The following is an 18616-nucleotide window of genomic DNA, read 5'->3' as shown; positions in this document are numbered from 1 at the left end:
CCTCACAATCACAATGGAAGGCGAGGAGGAGCAAGTCACGTCTTACGTGGATGGCAGCAGGCAAAAAGAGAGGGAGCTTGTGCAGATAAACTCTGCTTTATAAAACCATCAGATCTCATGAGACTTATTCACTGTCACAAGATTAGCACAGGAAAGACCTGCCCCCACGATTCAGTTACCTCCGACCAGGTCCCTCCCACAACTGGGAATTCAAGATAAGATTTGGGTGGGGACACAGCCAAACCATATCATTCCGCCCCGGCCCCTCCCAAATCTCATGTCCTTACATTTCAAAACACAATCATGCCTTCCCAATAGTTCCCCAAAGTCCTAACTAGTTTCAGCATTAACTCAAATGTCCACAGTCCAAAGTCTCATCTGAGACAAGGCAAGTCCCTTCTGCCTGTGAGCCTGTAAAATCAAAAGCAAGTTGGTTACTTCCTAGATACACTGGGGGTGCAGGCATTGGATAGCCATTTCAAATGGGAGAAATTGGTCAAAACAAAGGGGCCATAAACCCCATGCAAGTCCGAAATCCAGCAGGGCAGTCAAATCTTAAAGCTCCAAAATGATCTCCTTTGACTCCATGTCTCACATCCAGGTCACGCTGATGCAAGAGGTAGGCTCCCACAGCCTTGGGCAGCTCCGCCCCTGTGGTGTTGCAGGGTATAGCCACCCTCCTGGCCACTTTCACTGGCTGGCATTGAGTGTCTGCAGCTTTTTCAGGTGTCCAGTGCAAGCTGTCAGTGTATCTACCATTCTGGGGTCCGGAGGACAGTGGCCCTCTTCTCACAGCTCCACTAGGCTGTGCCCAAGTAGGGACTCTGTGTGGGGGCCCCAAACCCACATTTCCCTTCTGCACTGCCCTAGCAGAGGTTCTCCCTGAGGGCCCTGCCCCTGCAGCAAACTTCTGCCTGGGCATGCAAGCGTTTCTGTACATCCTCTGAAATCTAGACAGGGGTTCCCAAACCCCAATCCTTGACTTCTGTACACTTGCAGGCTCAACACCATGTGAAAGCTGCCAAGGCTTGGGGCTTGCACCCTGTGAAGCCACAGCCTGAGCTCTCTGTTGGCCCCTTTCAGCCACTGCTGGAGCGGCTGGGATGCAGGGCACCAAGTCCCTAGGTTGCACGCAGCATGGGGACCCTGTGCCTCACCCAGGAAACCCACTTTTTCCTCCTAGGCCTCTGGGCCTGTGATGGGAGGGGCTGCTGTGAAGACCTCTGACATGCCCTGGAGACATTTTCCCCATTATCTTGGTGATTGACATTCGGCTCCTCGTTACTTATGGAAATATCTGCAGCTGGCTTGAATTTCTTCTCAGAAAATGGGATTTTCTTTTCTATCACATTGTTAGGCTGCAAATTTTCTGAACTTTTATGGTCTGCTTCCCTTATAAAACTGAATACCTTTAGCACCACCCAAATCACCTAGGTTACAGAGCTGCTTTAAGATTCACAATGAGACTAATGTTAGCAGGCATGCCTTTATGGGCACAGATCTGTGTGCCTTCAGGGAGGTCTCAGGTTAAGCATAACTGCTTCTGAACTGTGGCTGCATGCAGCTGGAGCCAGGTTGCAGTGCCACTTCAGGTCCACATTCAGATAATTGTTGGTGGTCGTATGTATAGAACCACAGATAGATTTTTTTTCCCTGAGAATCTCTGTGGGCAGGACTTTTTTTCCAGACCATAGGTGAGAGGTGAAGAAGGTGGGTTTTGCCTGATACATGCGTCATAGACAGGACCAAATTCTGCATGTGTGTCACCTAAGACTTAGGTGGGTCTAAGTTGTCCTTGGTTCTTGGCAGATGGTCCTAGTGACAGGACAAAGGCCAAGTGGGTTATAGCTAAGTCTACAGTGGGATGTGGCAAGTTTTATTCTGTAGCCAGGACCATGATCAGCAAGCCTGCCACTTGGCCAAGGGCAATGTCTAAGGTTGACCAGCAAGGTCACATTTTTCAAGAGTAGTGATTCTCTCTTCCATGTCTTCCTTTTGGGCCATGGCTTTATGGACATCTTCTTGCAATTTGGGGTTCATTTCTTCAAATTTGATGAAATCTTTTCTAGATTTGATGAAAATCTTTTCAGATCCTCTTCCAGCTCTGTCACATGACTGGAGAGGGCAGCCAGGTGCTCTTTCATTTGGCTCTGCTCCCTTGACTGTTTATGATTTCTTGGACCTCACTTACTTTAGCAAGGTCTTCCTCATAGCTTAAAGAACCATCAGAAGATCTCTTTCCATTCATGTTTGGTGTATTTTCTTGTTCATGGTTTATGTTAAGCACTCCACCTGTTAGTGTTTTTTTTTTTCTGACAATTCTGTTCTTTAAGAATCATTAGCTCTTTGTGTGTGACACCTAATTCTTCTGCTAACAAACTTCAAGTGCTGCTCATAATCGTGCTCTCACCTTTTCATCCAGAGCTTTGTGCTGTTCAGATAATGACTTCAGTGCTTTCAGCACTTTAGCTTCGCTGGACATGCCTGCTGGAGACTGCACTTGTTTCTTCACCACTGTCATCCTAAGATACCACTCATGCCTGGAGACAGGGCATTCCAAATGCTCTAATAGCAGCCTGGTGGTGTTCCTTTCTGCTTTCATTTTTCAGCAGTTTCTTCTTTCCTTTCAAGGAGCTGTTCCCTGCATACATTCACTTTTTTAGTAAGTGCCATGAACTCCTGTGGAGGTGGAGTGTTGAGCTGTCTCTGCAAGGAATCTCTTTCATGACCAACCTCTTGTAATTTCCCCTGGGTTAGTGCCAGCATTTCTGGAATCTCAGTGTGTCAAGAAGACAGCCTCTTTCTTCTAGCATGCAGACCATCAACTGTTCAAAATATGAATCTGCGTCTGGCTGTGAAGGGGAGCCGGACCCATGGCTCCCACTTCCTCCCACTTCCTCCCAGGGGGCCTTCTGCTTTGCTGATGGCTGACATCACCTCTCATATTATCTTGCTTGCCATGGGAGCAGGCGAGGAGGCTCTGCAGTGTCTAGCAGGTGGGTGCGAGCTCTGGGTGAGCTCGGGAGCTGACGAAGGCAGCCCGCGGCCAGACATTGGAAGACAAAGTATTTGTTTTTCTACATATGGCTTATTTCCCTTAACATATGAGATTCTCCAAGTCCATCCATGTTGTTTCAAATGACAGGATTTTATTCTTTTTTAATGGCCAAAAAGTATTTAACAGTATGTATGTACAGCACATTTTCATTATTTATCTGTTGCTGTACACTTGAATTGGTTTCATATCTTGGCCATTATAAATAGTGCTGCAATAAACATGGGAATGCAGATACCTTTGTCAAACTCTGGTTTCCTTTCTTTGGGGATATATACCCAGTAGTGGAATTGCTGGGTCGTATGGTACCTCTATGTTTGATGATTTTTTGAGGAATCTTCATACCATTTTTTATAGTGGCTATACTAATTTATAATGCCACCAACAGTGTTCATGCATTCCTTTTCTTCACCTCCTCACCAACACATTTTTGTTACTATGTTTTGTCTTTTTGATTATACCCATTGTAACTGGAGTGAGGGGGTCCCACTGGGTTTGGATTTGCGTTTCCTGTGTGATTAATGATTTTGAGGGTTTTTTATGTACCTGTTGGCCATTTGTATTTCTTCTTTTGAGAATGTCTGGTAAGGTCTTCCACACATTGTAAAATTCGGTTATATGTTTTTATTATCTTGAAATTTTAAAGCTTCTTACATGATCTAGATATTAACACCCTTTCATATGTATAGTTTGCAAATATTTTCTCACATTGTTTAGGTTGTCTTTTCACTCTGTTAGTATTTTCATTTTGTATTTAAACTCTTTTTAGTTGGATGTAATTATATTTGTTTTTTCTTTTGTTATCTGTGCTTTTGAAGTCTATTTTTAAGAGACAGGGTCTCACTCTGTCACCCAGGTTAGAGTGAAGTAGCATGATCATAGCTCACTGCAGGCTTGATTTCCTGGGCTCAAGTGATCCTCCTGTCTCATCCACTTGAGTAGACATGTGCCACCACACCCAGCTAATTTAAAACCTTTTTTTTTAGGGACAGGATCTCACTATGTGGCCCAGGATGCCCTCAAACTCCTGATTCTCCCACCTTGGTGTCCCAAAGCATTGGGATTACAGGCATGAGCCCCTGCAACTGGCCATGCTTTTGAAGTCTTATTTGAAAAATATTTTCCAAGTCTGTTGTGAAGCATTTGCCCTATGTTTTTATCTAATAGTTTCATAGTTTGGGCTGATTACATTTAATTCTTTAATCCAGTTTGAGTTGATTTTTTGGTATATGGTGAGTGGTAGGGGTGTAGTCTGATTCTTCTGCATATGGATATTCAGTTTTTCCTGCATCATTTATTGAGGAAACTGTCTTTTCCCCAAAGTGTATTCTTGGCACCTTTGAAAATCAGTTTGCTTTAGATGCATGAATGCATTTTTTGGCTCAGCAGGCATATTGGTCTATATGTCTGTTTTGGTGCCAGTACAATACGGTTTAGCTTACTGTAGCTTTGTCGTAAATTTTGATGTAAGGTATTGTATTGTCTCTATATTTATTCTTTTTGCTCAGGATTGTTTTGCCTATTCAGGGTCCCTTGTGGTTCCATATAAATTTAGAATTTTTTTTTCTATTTCTGTGAAGAATGCTGGTGACTTTTTGATCAGAGTTGCACTAAATCCATAGATCATTTGGGGTAGTATGGCAATTTTAATTATATCTTTTCAATCTATGAACACAAGATATCTTTTCATTTATTCACATATATTTTATTTTTTCATCCATGCTTTGTAGTTTTAGTGTAGGAATATTTCATCTTCTTAGTTACGTTAATTGCTAGGTATCTTAATTTTAGTACTTAGTAGATGTCTTTTACATCTAAATTGGAAACAAGAAAGTTAAATGGTTCCTGTTAGAGACAAAAAGATCTTATATTTACAAAACCTGAACACAACACCAAACACCAAAAAAAAAACAAAACACCCAGAAACAACACAACTGTTAGTACTGATAAATTAATTAAAGTTGCAGGATATAAAATTTCATAATTCCATTCACAATAGCTACAAAAAGGAAGTCAGTTCATTTAAAGTTCATGTTTGTATATGGTACAAAGTGAGGTCCAACTTTATTCTTTCCTGTGCAAATTTCTAGTATTTCTAACATTCTTTGGTGAGGAGACTGTTCTTTCCTCATTGTGTGTTCTTAGAACCCTTGTTGAAGATAAATTTACTATATACATGAGGATTTATGGGCTCTCTAATTTTTACATCATCTGTAATACTTGTCTGTCTTTGAGTACCACACTGTTTTGATTACTATAGCTTTGTAATATGTTTTAAAATCAGAAAGTAGATGTCTCTTTTTTTTCCCCCCAAGATTGTTTGGCTATTTCTGATTTCTTGACATTCCATAGATATTTTAGAATATTTTAATACTTCTGCAAAGAGATCTGTTGGTAGTTTGATAGACATTACATTGAATCTGTAAATCACCTTGGATAGTATTGACATCTTAAGAATATTGAGTCTTCAAACTCTTAAACAAGTGTGTGTTTGAGACTGTTTAATTTCTACATATTTGTAGACCTGCCAGTTTTCTTTTCATTTTTAACTTCAAACTTTATTCTGTTGAAGTCAAAAATAATACTTTGTGTGATTTCCATCTGTTTAAATTTGTTAAGACATTTTATGGCTTAAAAAGTTGTCTTATCTGGAATAATGTACCATATGTGATTAAAGACATTGTGTATTTTGCTGTTGTTGGGTGAAAAGTTATGTATATATGTTAAGTCTAATTGTCTTTGGTGTTCAGGTCTTCTGTTTCCTTATTGATCTTCTTCCTGTTTTTGGTTTTGTTCATTTTTGTATTACTGAAAGTGGAGTATGGAAGTCTGCTACTGTTATTGTGCTGCTAGCTACTTGCTTCAATTCTGTGAACGGTCATAATGTATATATGGGAGCTGTGACATTAGGTGCATATATGCTAATGCTTGTTATAGCTTTCTGGTCAGTGGACACTATTAGTATTACATAATGCCCTTTCTTGTATTTTGTGACAGTTTTTGATATAATGTGTATTTTGTCTGATAGTATTTTACTTTGCATTTAATTTCTTTTTTCCATGCTTTCACGTTCAGCCCATGTGTGTTTTTTGTATCTAAAGTGGGTCTTTTATTGAAAGCATAGAGTCGGATCTTGTTTATTAAATTTCAGTGAAATTTTGTCTTGTGAATGATTTAATTTTTTTATATACAAAGTAACTACTGAAAGGGAATGACATTGCTTTTTGTTTTTTGTTTTAGATCTTGTAGCTTTTTTATTTGTTTTCCTCTTGCTGTCTTCCTTGGTGTTTTCTAATAATCTAGATTGTAATACAAAACAAAAATGAATCAAAAAGTAAACTGCAATTAGGACTTCTAAATTACCTTTTTAGAAATTAATCTAGCTGCCAATTGCATTTTAATTGGACCCTTGGTGTCATCCATACACTACACACACACACACACACACACACACACACACAGAATGTGTTTATATATATATATATATAAACACATTCTGTGTGTGTGTGTGTGTGTGTGTAGTGTGTGTGTAGTGTATTCATTTCCACAAGGTACTGAAAATTTTGTGTCATCTTTGTATCCTATATTTCCATGTAATTATTAATAATACAGAATTGTATCAGGTAAATTAAAAAGAGAGCCATACAGTCACACACACGAGAAAGTGTTTGTCTTTTCAAATGTATAGCAGAATTAAAAGTATTCTATATACTATTATTACACTAATACCAAATACTTTGTGTATATTATTACCTTAACCAGAAAACTTTATGTTGTTACATGATTTTGTGTTCCTCCCTACCATGATTTGATTTTTCAATGTAAAGAACTGACTCCTTTAGCATTTCTTGTATGACAGGTCTAATGGATATAAATTCATTTAGCTTTTATTAAGAATTCTTTCTTTCTTTCTTTCTTTCTTTCTTTCTTTCTTTCTTTCTCTCTCTCTCTCTCTGTCTCTCTCTCTCTCTCTCTCTCTCTCTCTCTCTCTCTCTTTCTTCCTTCCTTCTTTTCTTCTCTTTTCTTTTCTTTTCTTTTCTTTTCTTTCTTTCTGAAACAGAGTCTCGCTCTCCCGCCCAGGCTGGAGTGCAGTGGCGAGATCTTGGCTCACTGCAAGCTCCCCCTCCCAAGTTCATGCCATTCTCCTGCCTCAGCCTCCTGAGTAGCTGGGACTACAGGTGCCTGCCACCACGCCCAGCTGTTTTTTTGTATTTTTAGTAGAGATGGGGTTTCACTGCGTTAGCTGGGATAGTCTTGATCTCCTGACCTTGTGATCCGCCCGTCTTGGCCTCCCAAAGTGCTGGAATTACAAACGTGAGTCACTGTGCCCGGACCCGAGAATTCTTTATTTCCAATTCATTTTTAAAGCATAGTTTGGGCAGATGTAGTGTTCATAGTAGGTAGTTGTCATTTTTTCATCACTTTCAATATATCATCCTGCCATCTTCTGGCTTGTGAGATTTTTTTGCTGAGACATCTGTTGATCATTTTGTAAGAGTGGCCTTGTATGTGCCAAGTCATCTTTTTCTTTCTGACTTCAAGATTCTCTTTGTCACTTTTGAATTTCTGATTATAATGTCTCATGTGAGTCTCTTTGTGTTGCTGCTAGAGTTGGTTGAACTTTAAATTTTAGGCCATTTTCTCCGTCACATTTGGAAAATTCTTAGTCATTATTACTTCAAATAAGTTTTCTGCTCTTTTTCAGTCTAGAATTCTCATGAGTATATTGGCCTACTTGATAGTATCCCATAGGTTTACTAGGCTCTTTTTTCCTTCATTTTTTTTTATCCTGTTTGCCTTCCTGACTCTAAAATTTCAAATGACCTGTTATCAAGCGTGCTGGGGATTTTTCACCTGCTACATCAGGTCTGTTGTAGACCTCATCTAGTGAATCTTTAAATTTAGTTTTTATTTTTTACCTCCACACTTTGTGTTTTTATAGTTTTAATCTCTTTGTTCATTTTCATCATCCATTTTCTCTTAGTTTAGTTGTGTTCTCCTTTAGTTGATTGAACATTTTTAATATAAATATTTTAGCCAGTTATGTTGCTCATGCCTGTAATCCCAACTACTTTGGAGGCTGAAGTCAGAGGATCGTTTGAGGCCAGGAGTTCGAGATGTGCCTGAGCAATATATTGAGACCCTTTGTCTATAAAAAATAAGAAATACGACTGGGCGCGGTGGCTCACGCCTGTAATCCCAGCACTTTGGGAGGCTGAGGCAGGCGGATCATGAGGTCAGGAGATTGAGACCATCCTGGCTAACATGATGAAACCCCGTCTCTACTAAAAATACAAAAAAAAAAAAAATAATAAATTAGCCGGGCGTGGTGACGGGCGCCTGTAGTCCCAGCTACTCAGGAGGCTGAGGCAGGAGAATGGCATGAACCTGGAAGGCAGAGCTTGCAGTGAACCGAGATTGCGCCACTGCACTCCAGCCTGGGCGAGAAAGCAAGACTCCATCTCAAAAAAAAAAAAAAAAAATACACTAGGTGTGATGGTGCATGCCTGTAGTTTAGGTACTCAGGAAGCTGAGGCAGGAAAATCAGTTAACTTCAGAAATTTATGCTTGCAGTGACCTGTGATTGTGCAACTGCTCCCTGGTCTGAGTTTTTTTTTTTTTGAGAAATGTCCCTTCAAATCTTCTGCCCGTTTTTGATTGGATTATTAGATTGTTTCTTATAGAGTTGTTTGAGCTCCTTACATATTCTGATTATTGATCCTTTGTCAGATGGGTAGTTTGTGAATATTTTCTCCCATTCTGTGGGTTGTTTCTTCACTTTATTGAATATTTCCTTTGTTGTCCAGGTGCTTTTTAACTTGACATGATCCCATGTGTCCATTTTTGCTTTGTTTTCCTGTGCTTTAATACATTACTTAAGAAATGTTTACAGAAACCATTGTCCTGGAGAGTTTCCCCAATGTTTTCTTATAGTAGTTTCATAGTTTGAAATCTTAAAGTCCTTAATCCATTCTGATTTGATTTTTGTATATAGTGAGAGATAGGGGTCTAGTTTCCGTTTTTAATGAATAGGTTGTTTTCATATATGTGGATACCCAGTATTTTTAGCACCAGTTATTGAAAAAAACTGTCCTTTCTCTAGTGTATGTTCTTAACATCTTTGTTAAAAACGAGTCCACTCAAGGTGTCTAGAATTGTTTTTGGGTTCTTTATTCTGTTGCATGGGTCTGTGTGTCTGTTTTCCTGCCAGTACCATGCCATTTTGATTACCACAGCTGTTTAGTGTAATGTGAAGTCAGATAATGTGACTCCTTAAATTTTGTTCTTTTAGCTTAGGATAGCTTGCTATTCTGAGTCTTTTGTGGTTCCATATATATTTTAGGATTGTTTTTTCTAATTCTGTGAAGAATATCATTAGTATTTTGATAGGGATTGCACTGAATCTGTAGATTGTTTTGAGTAGTATGGATATTTTAACAATATTGATTCTTCCAATCCATTGACATGGGATTTTTTTCATGTGTGTGTGTGTGTCCTCTTCTATTTATTTATTTATTTATTTTATTTATTTTTTTGAGATGGTGTCTCCCCCTTGTCGCCCAGGCTGGAGTGCAGTGGCACGATCTTGGCTCACTGCAACCTCTGCCTCCTGGGTTCAAGTGATTCTCCTCCTGCCGTCTCCCAAGTAGCTGGGACTCCAGACATGTGCCACCATGCCTGGCTAATTTTTTGTATTTTTTTGTAGAGACAGGGTTTCACCATGTTGCCTATGCTGGTCTCAAACTCCTGACCTCAAGTGATCTGCCCACCTTGGTTGGCCTCCCAGGGTGCTGGGAGTACAGGTGTGAGCCACTGCACCTGGCCATCCTCTTCAATTTCTTTCATTCATGTTTTATAGTTTTCATTGTGCAGATCTTTCACTTCTTTGGTTAAGTTAATGTCTAGGTATTTAATTTTATTTGTGGGTACTGTAAATGGAATTACTTTCTAATCTCTTTTTGCAGATTCTCTGTTGGCATATAGAAATGCTACTGATGTTTGTATGTTCATTTTATATCTTGCAACTTTGTTTATCAGTTCTTATCGTTTTTTGGTGGAGTCTTTAGATTTTTCTAAATATAAGACTGTACCATCTGCAGACAAGAATAATTTGACGGCTTCCTTTCCGATTTGGATGCCATTTAGTTTTTTCTCTTGTTTTACTGCTGCTGTAGCTAGCACTTCCAGTACTATGTTGAATAACAGTGGTGAAAGTGGGCATCCTTGTTATGTTCCAGATCTTAAAGACTTTCAGATTTTTTTCCTCCATTCAGGATGATACTAGCTGTGGATCTGTCATATATGGTTTTTATTATTTTGAGGTATGTTCTTTCTATACCCAGCTTTTTGAGGGTTTTTATTATCAAAGGATGTTGAATTTTATTAAATCCTTTTTTCAGCAGCAGTTGAAATGATCATATGATTTTGTCCTTCATTCTGTTGATATGATGTATCATATTGATTGATTGCATATGATGAACCATTCTTGCATCCCAGGAATAAATCCCACTTTGTCATAATGAACAATCCTTTAATGTGTTGTTGAATTCTGTTTGCTAATATTTTGTTATTTTTACATAAATATTTATTATAGATATTGGCCTACAGTTTTCATCTTTTGATGTATCTTTTTCTGATTTGGGTATTATGGTAATACCGGCCTCAAAGAATGAGTTTGGAAGTATTCCTTCCTCCTCTGTTTTGGAACTTTTTGAGTAGGGCTGATATTAGATCTTTAAATGTTTGGTAGAATTTAGTGGTGAAGCCATCACGTCCTGGGCTTTTCTTTACTGGGAGACTTTTTATTATGGCTTTGAACTTGTTACTTGTTATTGGTCTGTTCATGTTTTGGATTTCTTCCTTGTTTAATCTTGGTTAAGTTGTATATATCTGGGAACTTACCCATTTTTGTTAGATTTTCCAATTAGTTGGCATACAGTTGTTAATAATAGCCACTAATAATCTTTTGAATTTCTGCAGTATCAGTTATAATGTCTTCTTTTTCATCTCTGATTTTATGTGGGTCTTTTTTCTTAGTTAAGCTAAAGGTTTGTAAATTTTATATATCTGCTTAAAAAAATCAACTTTTCATTTCATTGATTTTTTTATTTGAATTTTATTTCTGCTGTGATCTTTATTATAATTTTTGTGTTGCTGTTTTTTAGTTCTTTAAGATGCAACATTAGGTTATATGATTTTTTTCCTTTTTGATGTAAGCACATATATCTATACATTTCTCACTCAGTACTGCTTTTGCTGTATCCCTTAGGTTTTGGTATGTGTTTTTTCATTATTTGTTTGAAGAAATTTTTCAGTTTCCTTCTTAATTTCTTTATTGATCCAATTTTCATTCAGGAGCATATTATTTAATTTACATTTGTTTGTATAGTTTCCAAAATTCTTGTTACTGATTTTGAGTTATATTCCATTGTGGGCAGAGATGTTTGATATTATTTCACTTTTCTGAATGTTTTAAGACTTGTTTTGTAACCTAAAATGTGTGTATCTAAAAATTATGTGCTGAGAAGAATGTGTGTTCTGTAGCCATTAGATAAAATGTTCTGCAAATATTTATTAGGTATATTTGGTTTATAGTACAGATTAAGTCTGATGTTTCTTTCATGATTTTCTATCTGTAAGATCTGTACAATGCTGAAAGTGGTGTGTTGACGTCTCAATTATTATTGTATTGGGGCCTCTCTCTTTAGCTCTAATACTCTATGTCTCAATGCTTTACTGTAGGGTGCATGGATATTTAAATTTTTTATATTCTCTGACTGAATTGATCCCTTTATCATAAAATGACCTTTGTTCTGTCTTCACAGTTTTTGTCTTGAAATACATTTTATCTGATATAAGTATAGCTACTTTAGTTCTTTTTTGTTTGTTTGTTTTCATTGGCCTGGAACATTTTTCTATTCATTTTTCAGTCTATCTTTATAGGTGTATCTTTATCAGTGTATCTTTATAGGTGAAGTGTATTTCTTGTAGGCAGCAGATAATTGGGTCTTCCTTTTTCTTTTTTTCACCCATTCTGTGTCATTTAATTGGAGTGTTTAGTGCATTTCCATTCAGCGTTATTATTGATAAGTAGTATGTGTTAACTCCTGCCATTTTGTTATTTGTTTTTGCTTTTTCTTTCCTTTGTCCTTCCTCCCTGTCTTCATTTTAGTGAACATGATTTTTCTTGGTGGTATGATTTAATTTCTTGCTTTTTTGTTTCTGTATCTGTTGTATGTTTTTTTATTTGAGGTTACCATGAGACTTACAAATACTGTCTTATAACCTGTTGTTTTAACTGTTGACAACTTCATGCTGATTGCCTAAGTGAACAAATAAGGAACAAGAAAATGAGTAAAAACTCTACCCTTTAACTTTGTTTCCCCATTTTTAAACTTTTTGTTGGTTCTCTTTATGTCTTATTGTACTGTCTTGAAACATTGTTGTAGTTGTATTGAGTCATCATTGAGTATTTCTACTTGAGTATTTTATACATCACAATTTCCATCTTATATGATATTCAATTTTTCTCTGTGCTATTACCAATGAGTTCTGTAGCTTCAGATGACTTCTTATTGTTCATTAACATTCTCTTCTTACAGATGGAAGAGAATGCCCCTTAGTATTACTTGTAGGACAGGTCTGGTTTTAATGAAATCTCTCAGTGTTTGTCTGGGAAGGTCATTTTTTTCTCCTTCATGGCTATGGAATATTTTCACAGGATACATTATTCTAGTGTAAAAGTTTTGCTACTTCAGCACTTTAAATATGTCATGCCACTCTCTCCTGGCCTGTAAGGTTTCCACTGAAAATCTGCTGCCAGACATACTGGAGTTTCATTGTATGCTGTTTCTTTTTTCTTGCTGCTTTTAGGATCCTTTATTTTTAATTTTTGGGAGTTTGATTATTAAATGTCTTGAGGTGGTCGTCTTTGGGTTCAATCTGCTTTGTGTTCTGTAACCTGGTTGTACTTGGATATTGATATCTTTATAGATTTGGGAAGTTCTCTGATTGTATTCCTTGAATAAACTTTCTACGCCTTTCTCTTTCTCTCTTTAAGGCCAATAACTCTTAGATTTGCCCTTTTCAGGGTGTTTTCTAAATCTTGTAGGCATGCTTCATTCTTTTTTGTCTTCTCTACATATTGTCAAATTGCCTGTGTTCAAGCTCAATAATTTTTTCTTCTGCCTGATCAATTTTGCTATTAAGAGACTCTGATGCGTTCTTCAGTATGCCAGTTGCATTTTTTTAACTTCAATTTCTGCTTGATTCCTTTTAATTATTTCAATCTCTTTGTTCAATTTATCTGATAGAATCTGAATTCCTTCTCTATTTTATCTTGAATTTGTTTCCTCAACACAACTATTTTGAATTATCTGTCTGAAAAGTTACTTATTTTGTTTCTCCAGGATTGGCCTCTTGTGCCATATTTTACTGGATAGTCTTAATGTGTAGATGTTCATCTGTGTCTGGGCATTGAAGAGTTAGGCATTTATTGTAGCCTTCACAGTCTGGGATTTGTGTCCACCCTTGTTGGGAAGGCTTTCCGGAATTTGAAGGTACTTGGATCTCAAATTCAATAACGTTGTTCTTGCAGACTCATAGAGGTACCATGCTGTTGGTCTTGGTTAAAATGGATGAATTATCTGGATTACCAAGCAGAGACTCTTGTTCTCTTCCCTTAGTTTCTTCCAGACGAATGGAATTTCTTTCTCTATGCTGAGCTACCTGGAGCTGGGGTGGGATGACACAAGCTTCCCTCTTGCCCCCACCACTGGGACTGTGCTAATTTAGACCTGAAGTAAGCACAGCACTGGGTGTCACCCAAGGCCCAGTGTGATTACTGCCTGGCTACCACCTAAGTTTACTCAAGACCTTAGGCCTCTACAATCAGCAGGTGGTAACCAGCCAGGTTTGTGTCTCCTCAGGGCAGTGAGTTCCCTTTCGCCACAGGTAGGTCCAGAGATATTGTGTGGGAGCCAGATACTGAAGTCAGAAGCCTATTTATCTCGTGTTCTATTCTACTGCAGCTAAGCTGGCATTCAAATTACAAGACAACATCCTTCCCACTCCTCTCTCCCCTTTCTGCAGTCAGAGGAGCCTCACACTGTGTCTGCCACCACCACCAGCCCACAGGGGTTTCCACTGGGCTATCACTGATGTTCACTCAGTGCCCAGGCATTCTTCAGTCAGCTTGTGAGACTGCTTCCACATCTGGGACTTACTCTTTGGTGCAGGGCAGGTCCAGAAATGCTGACTCAGGGACCCTAAGAGTCTGCTTGGTGCTCTTCCCTACTGTGACCAAGCTGGTACCTCAGGTGCAAGACAGAATCCCATTTACTTTTTCCTCTGCTTTGCTCAAACAGAAGGTGTCTTTCACTATACCCACCACAGTGGGAAATGTTCTAGGTCACATCTGAAGCCAGCACATCTCAGAGTCCAATGTTCATGATGTGTTATTGTGGTACCACTGTTGGTTATTCAGAGACCAGCAGCTCCTAAGTCAGAAGATGATGAATCCTGCCAGGTCTGTGCTGTGATAGGGCAGCATTGGGTTCATTGTAGTCCCCTAGTCACTGTGCTCTCCGTCTCCCAAATGAACAGATTTCTCCCCGCTATGCAGATGCTGCTGAGGGGCAAGGGCGAGGTGGCACAAGCACTCCCTTTCCTCCACTGTTGGTGTCTTAGTAGTTCACATGCCACTTTATTGTAGTAAAGTTATTATAGTAAAGTTTGTATATCAATTGAGAAAACAGGGCCTCAGGTGTTGCACTTAAGTGTTGTTATATTCTCAACTTAGCATAATTTTGTATATTAGATTTGTAAAATATATGTACCTGAATCTAGTAATTGGAATTCTTAAAATTTTTATACCTTTCAGATGTGTTTTCGCATTATAACAAGGACCTGTTGACAGAGCACTGCACAGAAGCTTCATTCCAAAAAGTGATATCGAGGAGACATGGGAACTGTGATCTTGAGAATTTACATTTAAGAAAAAGGTGGAAAAGGGAGGAGTGTGAAGGGCACAATGGATGTTATGATGAAAAGACTTTTAAATATGATCAATTTGATGAGTCCTCTGTTGAAAGTTTGTTTCACCAGCAAATACTTTCTTCTTGTGCCAAAAGCTATAACTTTGATCAATATAGGAAGGTCTTTACTCATTCATCATTGCTTAATCAACAAGAGGAAATAGATATTTGGGGAAAACATCACATATATGATAAAATTTCAGTGTTCTTTAGGCAGGGCTCTACTCTAAATAGTTACCGAGATGTTTTCATTGAAGAGAAAAATTATCGTTGCAATAATTCTGAAAAAGCTTTGAACCAAAGCTCAAGCCCTAAAAATCATCAGGAAAATTATTTTCTAGAAAAGGAATACAAATGTAAAGAATTTGAGAAAGTCTTTCTTCAGAATATGCATGGGCAAAAGAAGCAAGAACAGTCTTACAAATGTAATAAATGTGTAGAAGTTTGTACCCAGTCATTAAAACATATTCAACATCAGACCATCCATATCAGAGAAAACTCATATAGATGTAATAAATATGATAAAGACCTTAGTCAGTCATCAAATCTTAGAAAGCAGATAATCCATAACGAAGAGAAACCATACAGATGTGGAAAATGTGGGGATAGCTTTAACCATAGTTTGCATCTTACTCAACATCAGATCATTCCTACTGAAGAGAAACCTTATAAATGGAAAGAATGTGGCAAAGTCTTTAACCTTAACTGCAGTTTATACCTTACTAAACAGCAGCAAATTGATACTGGAGAAAACCTTTACAAATGTAAAGCATGTAGCAAATCTTTTACTCGTTCCTCCAATCTTATTGTGCATCAGAGAATTCACACTGGAGAGAAACCATACAAATGTAAAGAATGTGGCAAAGCCTTTAGCTGTAGTTCATACCTTACTAAACATAAGCGAATTCATACTGGAGAGAAACCTTATAAATGTAAAGAATGTGGAAAAGCTTTTAACCGTAGTTCATGCCTTACTCAACATCAGACAACTCATACGGGAGAAAAACTTTACAAATGTAAAGTATGTAGCAAATCTTATGCTCGTTCTTCAAATCTTATTATGCATCAGAGAGTTCATACTGGAGAGAAGCCTTATAAATGTAAAGAATGTGGCAAAGTCTTTAGCCGTAGTTCTTGCCTTACTCAGCATCGGAAAATTCATACTGGAGAAAATCTTTACAAATGTAAAGTATGTGCCAAACCTTTTACTTGTTTCTCAAATCTTATTGTGCATGAGAGAATTCATACTGGAGAGAAACCCTATAAATGTAAAGAATGTGGCAAAGCCTTTCCTTATAGTTCACACCTTATTCGACATCATCGAATTCATACTGGAGAAAAACCATACAAATGTAAAGCATGTAGCAAATCTTTTAGTGACTCCTCAGGTCTTACTGTGCATCGGCGAACTCATACTGGAGAGAAACCCTATGTGTGTAAAGAATGTGGCAAAGCCTTTAGTTACAGTTCAGATGTTATTCAGCATCGGAGAATTCATACTGGCCAGAGACCCTACAAATGTGAAGAATGTGGCAAAGCCTTCAACTATAGGTCATACCTCACTACACATCAGAGAAGTCATACTGGAGAGAGACCCTACAAATGTGAAGAATGTGGCAAAGCTTTCAACTCTAGGTCATACCTCACTACACATCGGAGAAGTCATACTGGAGAGAGACCCTACAAATGTGATGAATGTGGTAAAGCCTTCAGCTATAGGTCATACCTCACTACACATCGGAGAAGTCATACTGGAGAGAGACCCTACAAATGTGAAGAATGTGGCAAAGCCTTTAACTCTAGGTCATACCTCATTACACATCAGAGAAGTCATACTAGAGAAAAACTTTAAAAATGTAAAACATGGAGCAGTTTTTTAACTTGTTACCCATGTCTTACTGTGCATCAGATAATTTATATGGGAGTGAAACCCTACAAATGTTAAGAATGTGGCATAACCTTTAACCATTTTTCAAGCCTTGCACAACAGCAGAGAATATAAACTGAAAAAATCCATACAAATACTAAAAATGTGGCAAATTATTTTAAACTGTGCTCAAACCTTCCTCAAGATAATCCATACTAGAGAAACACTATAGATGTAAAAATGTGAAAAGTTTTATTCAAAATATCAACTTATGAGTCACCTAGGGGTTCATAGAAAAAGTTTGCAGATGCAATAAATGTGAGGAAGTATTTAATAAAAAATGAAGTCTAAATGTGTCAGAGAATTTGTGTGAGAAATGACTAAAGCACAGACACTTTCAGCCTTTATACTAAAGAAGAGTATTTTTTATACAGAATAAAGGCAAAATAATTAGATAATTTATTTGCTTATATGTTTTAAAGTAGCAAGAACATTGATGTTTTGACAGGTATATTTCATAGATACTTCATTTGTATTTACAGTATTTGAGGTTTTTGGAAAGCAAATATTATTTATATAATTCAGCTTTCAAATCTGCTGCTGCTTTTCCTTAATCCATGGCATTCATGTGAAAATATGTGTTCTGGTTTTTTTTCTGCATCAGAGCAATGTGAGGTCCTTCTACGTTAATATCATTAATGTCAATATTTTTCGTGGAAGTTTAATGCCAAATGTAAAACACATGAAGAAAATTTTTAAAAATATGCTCTTTGTGTTTGAATAAAGTAGTAATACATGTAAACATATACTTGTTTAGAGCATTTTTCTATATTAAAGTAAGAGGGATATTCTGAATTTTTGAAATTACTTCAATTCCTTCATAAGTTAAAAAAAAAAAAAAAGACTTCATTTAAAGCAGAGGTCCCCAATCCCAGGCTGTAGACCGGTTACTGGTCTGTGGCCTGTGAGAAACTGAGCTGCACAGCAGGACATGAGTGGTGGGTGAGCAAGCATTACCACCTGAGCTCTGCCTCCTCTCAGATGAGTGGTGGCATTAGATTTTCATAAACCCTATTGTGAACTGTGCATGTGAGGGATCTAGGTTGTGTGCTCCTTAGGAGACTCCAACTAATGCCTGACGACCTGAGGCAGAACATTTTCATCCCACAACCATCTCTCTCCTTGCCAGTTTGTAGAAAAATTGTCTTCCATGAAACCAGTCCCTGGTGCCAAAAAGGTTAGGACCACTGAGTTGAAGTACTAACATATCTTTAAAACAGAATAAAGTAGGAGTCTTTAGCATTATTTGATGTGATAGAAGACATAGTGAAAAAGTTGAGTATTTGATATGATGAGAATAACATCTTCACATGTATCAGGGAAATGTGAAGATAATTCCTATCAACATTCACTAAATAATTAGCCTCACTTTCAAAAAAAGTAGAAAACAGAACTGCAAGATTAGTATGTTGGAAAAAAAGAATGCTTCTTGAGTACTTGTAACTGATTTTGACCAGTAAGAATATAGTGGATTTTAAAATGCTGTAGACTATGGGTGAACTTAATTTCTTTTAATACAATGAGTTGGTTTTTCATGTTTTAACACTGATGTACAATGAATGAAATGTTGTACTGACACCAGTGTTAAACTATTCCATC

At 37.6% G+C, this 18616-nt stretch overlaps 1 protein-coding gene across 1 annotated transcript in view; it reads left to right on the top strand.

Annotated features, from left to right (window-relative positions):
* LOC115833674 (zinc finger protein 267) overlaps nucleotides 1-17763 on the top strand; it is a 36121-nt gene extending 18358 nt beyond the window's left edge. Inside the window, exon 4 of the mRNA XM_030808395.1 lies at nucleotides 14937-17763. Within this exon, the coding sequence (XP_030664255.1) occupies nucleotides 14937-16942 (2006 nt within the window). The 3' untranslated portion in view covers nucleotides 16943-17763. The remainder of the gene's footprint in view (nucleotides 1-14936) is intronic.
* The last annotated feature ends 853 nt before the right edge of the window (nucleotides 17764-18616 follow it).

The sequence above is a fragment of the Nomascus leucogenys genome, unplaced genomic scaffold (assembly GCF_006542625.1).
Source record: "Nomascus leucogenys isolate Asia unplaced genomic scaffold, Asia_NLE_v1 Super-Scaffold_544, whole genome shotgun sequence".
Classification (NCBI taxonomy): domain Eukaryota; kingdom Metazoa; phylum Chordata; class Mammalia; order Primates; family Hylobatidae; genus Nomascus; species Nomascus leucogenys.
This window is presented reverse-complemented; position numbering and strand designations above follow the sequence as displayed.